The 7,500-nt window shown below is 41.5% G+C and overlaps 1 protein-coding gene across 10 annotated transcripts in view; it reads right to left on the bottom strand.

The window, feature by feature from the left end:
- EBF3 (EBF transcription factor 3) overlaps positions 1-7,500 on the bottom strand; it is a 120,041-nt gene that overhangs the window by 39,147 nt on the left and 73,394 nt on the right. For 5 of the 10 annotated variants that reach the window (XM_050898599.1, XM_050898598.1, XM_050898604.1 and 2 more), the window contains exons 7-8: positions 4,282-4,363; positions 1,140-1,284 (exon numbers count right to left, since the gene is read on the bottom strand). In XM_050898599.1, coding sequence (XP_050754556.1) covers positions 1,140-1,284; positions 4,282-4,363 — 227 coding nt within the window. The remainder of the gene's footprint in view (positions 1-1,139; positions 1,285-4,281; positions 4,364-7,500) is intronic. The other 5 variants (XM_050898602.1, XM_050898605.1, XM_050898601.1 and 2 more) reach the window with 1 other exon arrangement.

Genomic DNA, 7,500 nt, shown 5'->3' with positions numbered 1-7,500 from the left:
TGATCCTGTCAATATGTTAGTAACAACTCGCAAGAGGAGTCCCATGGAAACTGATGTGAGTGGCCTGACCACGCAGCCGTACGTCAAATCACAGTGATTTTGAGAATTCTGACTTTTTAAGAACTGAAGATGTATTTGACCCCTATGCATTCAATTTTTGGTCAGCCCTGAAGTGATCAGGCAGCCGGACTAGATGATCATTGTAGGTTCCTTCCAACTGGAAATGTTCTATTGTATCCTACCCTATGCTATCCTATGCTATCCTATGCTATCCTATGCTATCCTATCCTATCCTGTCCTATCCTATCAAAAAACAGGTTACCTGAGAGCCGGTTTGTACCTTTACCTTGGTGTATTTTACAGTGCGAACAAAGTGATATTTAAATCTAAACGAGTATTTTGGGCTTTGTGGGAGAGTAAATACATGTGTGCACGTGTCCGAGCGCAGCTGCAACTGTGTGCAAGTGACTCGGAGGCCGATAGGCTCCAGAAAGATGGTATTTCACAATTCTGGGTTTTCAGAGACACTTTCCATTCTCCTCTTCATCTCAGACTATCTTCTTTTAGCAGTTCAGGCAAGAAGTCAATCACATTGAGTCAGTCTGAAGAAAAACATTTTATGCTGTTTTTCTCATACAAACCCCCTCCTGCCGTAATCTGCAGTAAGGCCCAGCCACAGGAAATTGACCTCACAGTAAATTCTTTACAGATTCGGTCATGTTTTTACCATCCACTTAAACTTGCATACATAACCTGAGACTGTACCTCTGGATCAAGGAATATGACAAGCCAAAATAAAATCAAGTCAAATTAAATAGCAAGAAAAAGCTGCAAGCAAAACAAGACTGAAAAAAACCCCAAAATAAACAGAAAAAGATGAAAAATTGGTTGTGACTGCAAAACTGTAAGTATTAAATAAAGAAAGAAGTCAGAAGCAAATTCAGAAGCGCTCGTATTCTGGTTGACAAGGGCTGAGAAATACTAATGGACTTTTTTAATGGGTGGTTTGATGGATGAGAGAAGAAATTATGTAAAAGTAAATGTAGTAGTGTATCAACACAAAGTATGGTGGGGAATAAAAAAAAAAAAAAAAAAAAAAAGCATTGCAAATAAAAAAAGACATGTAAATGTGTGCCTACCATTTTCCAGATAAGAAGGGGCCGTACCTTCTGAGGGGTCAAGGCGGCGAGCCCGCCTCCCGTGTTTGGAATTGTTGTGTACAAACATGTTGTCTGAGACAGCCAGCACGTGGCCATCCACATTGACTGTTGTTGATACAACAACCTGAAAGAGAAAACAAAACCCAAAATTTAAAAAATCCTGCATATTTTCACAAACAGAGATACAGAATCAGATCTTCTTTTAAGCCAAAACAACATCACAGCCTGTTACTTTTCGCTTTAAACGAAGTGAATGACAACTATGAAAACATCTTTGTTTATGCGGCTAACACTGGTGATTTTTAACTCACAATTGTTTCTCTTCAGAACCTGCTACACTAATTAGAGTTTAATCTCCTATTATGCTAACAAATGAATTCAATTCAGGGAAATATTCTTCTAGCCATTAGTTTCAGAAACACCCCTCTAGCCACTCATTTTAAAAGCTGCTGTTTTGATTGATCTGTTGATATATTGATTAGATAGTTTATCTAATTAAAATTTGTTCACTTGAGACTGTCTTCAAATGAAGGGTTGTGAGGATTCCAAATAAAAAAAAGCTTAATAAATCAGGAACCATCGTAACTCCCCATTTTTTCTTCAGTAAATGATCTCCAGGTCAGTTTTACAATTACATTTAATGTCTGATAATGAACTTTTTTGCATCTGAAAAGACCGAGTTGAATATGAATAGTGAAAGTGTTTTCAATCCATGAAAAGTATCCCTTCTCAAGTTCATTTGGATGGTGATTGACCCTGGTATGTCAATGGAATTTCCTCCTTTATTTTTGAGTGAAAGGCTCCTATTCTTGTGTCCAGGTTCAGAGTCCGGCCATAGAAGAGATGATGGATAGGGCCTTCTTTGGCTTCCAGCTGCTTCTCAGTAGAAAATGGAAAAGGAACATATGCAAAACGCACAACCTTCCCGATAAAAACACCTCCACAATGGAGCTGTGAAACTCCTTCCGGAAACGCTATCGCATGAACACAAGCCAAAGAGGAAACCGTGAGATGTGCCTGGGTTTCTGTGGAACACGGCTTCATAGGTCGATCGCTATTATCCCAGATAGACATTTACATCTTATTTAAATACTCCAGCCTGGGCCCTGTGGTGTGGGTTCCAGATTTTCTAACTGAAGTAATCACTGCAGCATTTTCTTTGGGGTTTAATGTTAGTAGAGTCCTTAAAGTCAATGGCTAAGTTAGGCCTCATCAACCCTACCGGTGACGGCGGCAAAAGCTAGTACAAATTTTAACTTTCGCCTTCCGTTTGTTTTACTCCTGGCTGTAAGAAAAATGATTGCCAGGGCTCTCACGCCAGCTCCTATACGCAAACACTTAATGAACAAAAATGGAAGGGGAAAAACTAGCCTCCTTTTGCACAGAGCTGGTGCAAGGCATCAGAAGAAAATTCTTGTCTGCTTCTATGTTTTGGATCACCTCTGATCCTGTTTCTTATTCACAACCCATAATTAGCTTTCAGCTATCACAGCACCTTTTCTGTGTATCCTGCCTCCTTTGAGACAGCCATCTGCGGTACCCTTTAGAACAGCCCGAGGGCAGTTCTCTGCCAGGCTGCTCTGCTTCCCTACCTTTCTCCTCCCAGAAGTGGACACTTTCACTCTTGTCAACATCCACTTTGGAGAGTGCTGAGGTTGCGCACTCACCTCGGCCGCAGAGCTGCTGCCAGGCCACTGGGCTATCTGCTTTCACTTTTAATGAGATTCGCAGACTTTAAGGAATATTGCAAAACATGCAAGTGTGATTTTCAGCAAAGATTTCTGGATTTGGTTCCTAGAACACGGTATATTAAAAAGAGAGCGAAAGGTGTGTATAAAAATGACGACTATTTTTGTTCTGTCATGTATATATAGGTCAGTCACCAAGGGAAAATACTGTAGTTCAGCAAAAGAAAGTAGACATGCTATGCTTTGTTGTATCGGCTTATTCCTGCAGTGCACCTAAAGAAAGGTGCTGAGACAGTGAAACCAGTTAAAAATATTGTTCAAGATCTGACATACTGTTAAGTCCAGTTAAACCTTCTGAGAGGCAGGGAGATTAGCTAAAGAGACCCAGGAAAGTCTTTCTAGTGCCTACTGGCTCCATTGTCGACCACAAGATCACTCATGACTGATGCTTCATTTAGTCATCGGTGAGACAAAGAGGACATTTCCACTCATTCCAGGTTTGACCTTCTGTTCTGTTCAGATGGATCAATATCACCAATGCCACGTGAAGCTGAGATGCATGAAAAATGGAAGCTTGGCTCAATTGTTTTGAAGAAATATTTTTTCCAGCTACAGATCTTTTCTGTTGGCTGGCTCAAGGGTGCTGGCTTCACCGGTTGGTTGGCTGTGCATGAAAACAGATGTCACATGTTTTGCTATCAAGTTTAACCACAAGTTATTCTTCTCAAAAATAAGAAAGTTTTGAACATCTCAATGCTACTTTATTATTACTCTCAAATATGAATCATTGTGAAATATTTTGAAATAAAAAGCATGTATTTCCTAACAAGCATTTCAAATGACCCCAAATACAGAGGAAATAATTTGTCCATCACGTCAGCTGTCTCTCTGTAGTGTTATGATTCACCACAGGATATTTCAAAAGCTGTAAGGAGAAAGTGAAGTATTAAACATTTTCTAACACAATTGGAATAAAAATATGTGGGCTGGACCACCACTGTTGGATTTACAAGTTGTGAATGTGAAAAACCCCAGTGTGAGATCCAAACTTCACTGCGCTCCACGGTCATGTCTGTTAGTAAGATTATGCTACTCGGTCTACATATGTAAAACCTCTACAGGTCTGAGCACACGCCACGCTACAACGCAAGGTGTTAGTATGAAGGAAAACTATGGGAATACTTTCTGAGGAGAGACCCACTTGCTTGAGCCTCGATCCATTACAGTCCACTGCAGAACTCGGCGAGTCCCAGGAACCAGCATTTAAATTAGTGGGGGAAACGTAAAATACCAACAGCGGGTTTTTTTAGGGCACGCAGCATTAGAACTACTCTAAGTAGAAGCACTGATAGTGTTTTTTCATTTAAAAAGTTCCAGATGAAGATGTGAGTAAGTCTTTTATATATTGTTTATTCTTTAAGAGGGATCTGTACCTGGAATCTTCGCATGTCTCGCGGGTTGCCTGCATTCTTCAAACAGTTCTGATTGCACTTGAGGAAAAACTTTAGAAAGAATCTATAAAAATACAAAATTGAAATCTATTAGATTCATCAAAATGTAAATCAAATTTTTAAAAAGTTTAATAAAATTTAATCATAAATAGTTATACCCAAAAGAATACTGGTAGTGAAATATTACTTTCCTATTAGTTAATGAACTTCTTATTTTAAAGCATAAGATCTCTGTCATAAACAGAACATTATTGCCAGGGAAAGGCAAATTTATATTTTTAATTTTTCAACAACTACAAATGTATTGACTCCAGGCCATATCCTTAGCTCGGTGTGGGAAAGTTGATTTCAATGACTCATTGACTTCAAAGGCAATGACTTACACCAGATGAGAATTTGTCTCTATTTTTTTAATACGTTTTATTTTTTCACAACTTATATTAGCAGTAATGACCTCTACATCGAAAAATTCCAAGGTAATGAATGATCAATCTTCTGAAAAACACTTGGCTTTGCCTCCGGTTTGGAAATTCTCGCTATTCAAAGGGACTCGATCCAACTCCTGCTGACTCTAGGGAGATCCAGGCGGGATCTGCCCACCGGCAAGGCCTCGGTTCTCTCATTGTTTTTGAAAGGAAAGGAACATGGCAAATTAGGCCCTGTCTTATGACCTCTTCAACCTTTGCCAGCCTTTAACTGTAAGGAGTCACTCTACCCGGGGATGGAAATCCAGCTTATTTTTGCTCAGCGGTAACCAGCAATTATTTAGGACTAACCCTTATCATCTAGGCATCTCCCCATAAACCGTTTTTGTAGCAACGCTGCCTCCTGGGAACACAGCAAGCACTTAGAGGAAGAGGAAAAGCTTGGAAAGATGCAAACTCCTTTATGCCGCCCTCCTGTACTGGAGGAACGAGCTGATATGGGATGTCTCCACCCTGCAGGCTATGCAAGACGGGGGGACCCTCGCCGTCCTGCCCTCGCACAGGAGGATGTTCACAGCCTAACGCCGCCTCTTTTCTTTACGTAGTTGTGTTTTCATGTTTCATAATTAAAAAAATGTTCTATAGGTCTGGTTTTCAGCTAATGACTGACAGCTAATGACAAGCAAGGCTCAGGACTTTCTCCTCACCCAGAGTTTCTCAGATGCTCTAGTCCAGCAGCTTGTGCTGCTCAACTTCATACATGTTGAATAGCGAGGTTAGGCAGAGCTTTTACATTTAGAATATGAACAACGATTATTTATTCATGTCAATCTTTATAAGTGACTGTGACTATTCTCGCTGTATACACCTCACAGAAGTTTCCGTGTGCCAACAGCATTCCTGGCAGGAGGCAAGCCAGGCGTGCCTTCCCTTCTTCAGCACTCAACACAGCCCAACCGCGGCTGATAGAAAGTACAACCGCAGCTACACTGCATCGCGCTCGCTCCCACGGACCTTCAAGGGTCGGACAGGAGCATTATGGGAATATCCCCATATCACAAACTGGTGCTTTTAATCTCAGCTCCTCCTTTTCAGTTAAACCTTCAGCAGGACCCTAATATTAATACAGGATGCTAATGCTGAAGGAGTGATCTCTCACATCAGAGACGCAAGTAGGGAAACAACTGGGTTTACTGAAACTGTGCATAAATAATTCGATGCTGTCAGTTCAGCTGAATGCACGTTTCTTTAAAACTTCCTATCCCAAAATCTGTAAAGGGGTTTTAGCTGTCGAGCTGAAAGAGAGCAGGATTTCCATGGTGGTTGATGTCATCTCCTAGCTTGGATGCTCACTTGAACTCAGGTTTTCTGGACACTGTTGCAGGGATATTACCAGCGACCGCACGAAACTGCATCTTTGTTAGCCACACCCTCACCCTAATTTTATCTGCCTTGTTTTTTGGATTTTTTTTTTAAGATATTTATGATCTCCAGATCAGCTGAGTATAGGCTGAACGTAATGGCATTTCTGTCATACCTCTACTCTTTTTTGCACACCCGCCACCACGGACTGCGATGATGTGCAAGGACCAGCTGATGCCCACGTCAGTACGGGACCACCCGGCGCTGGGGAGCCAGGAGCTGGGGCGAGCTTCCAGCTTTACAGCTCCTTAGTGGCACAGCCAGGCTGAAGAGGAGTATCCTCTTATCTATTTTTTTTCTGATCTCAAATGGGTGTTGTGAGGGTTATTGAGCTAATGTTTGTAAATTGCTCAGAAATTCTCCAATGAATTGTGCACTAGGAATGCTAAGTATTGCTCCTCATGGATTGTTTTTAACGTGAAGCATTTGTGATTAATTGTTTCTATACAGAGAGCTCACATCCTGTCAAAAAAAAGGGCCATTAAGCACCCTTTCACTAAACATCAACTGGAACTGGTATTTGTTCAATTATTTGGTGAAAAGGACCCACGCTTGTGCAATCAGACATCTTCAAGTTTACCAGGATGGCCCTGAGCACTGGGCTAAATACTGAAGCCACAAGACTGGGGCGAACACAGGCAGCACTGGGACTTCAGCTCTGCTACATTCCTTAATACTGAGATACTTTATTTTATTTTTTAATCTGTGTTTTCAGGGAGTTCATGGAGCACAGGTGGCATCAAGACAAGATTTTCAGAGGAAGACCACATAAGTTAAAAACCACGTTCCCAGGCAGGGCGTTTCTCAAAGCTTGCCAGAAGAAGGTGACTGACTTCATCGTTCCTCTCAGCCGACCAACAAGGACCGTGGGCGCTGCGAAGCCATCCCTACCGCAGCGAGAACAGGGCCAGACGCTTTCTCTGCGAGCCCTGCGCTCCCGAGACAAGATCTCTGTGACACAGCAAGAAGCAAGGAGCTGGATCGGAGCTCCGTCTGGCCGCGTCTCAAACTTTGTTGCTACCAACAGAATGAGAATGCAAGCCTTTCTAGATTGGCCTCTCCCTGCTGTCTTTTGTATTACACGCACAAATTGTAGTCTTTTTTAATAAATACAGTCTTGCAGAATAGCCTTCCTAAACATACTAAGCTGCTCCTAAAATACTGATAGGGAGAAAAATGCAGTCTTTGTGATGTTGCTTTGCTCTGATTTTTTCACGCTGCTAGAAAGGGGACCGCTACCACCTTAATTAAAATGTATTACCTACCAGGAGCCTTCACTATTTTAAGCTAAAATTTACATCTTTTATTAACTCACCTCACCTATACACTTAGCTCGCGATGCCTCTCAACGCCC

This window comes from Gymnogyps californianus, chromosome 6, assembly GCF_018139145.2.
Source record: "Gymnogyps californianus isolate 813 chromosome 6, ASM1813914v2, whole genome shotgun sequence".
Classification (NCBI taxonomy): domain Eukaryota; kingdom Metazoa; phylum Chordata; class Aves; order Accipitriformes; family Cathartidae; genus Gymnogyps; species Gymnogyps californianus.
The sequence above is the reverse complement of the archived record's forward strand: the minus strand, read 5'-3'. Positions and strand labels throughout refer to the sequence as shown.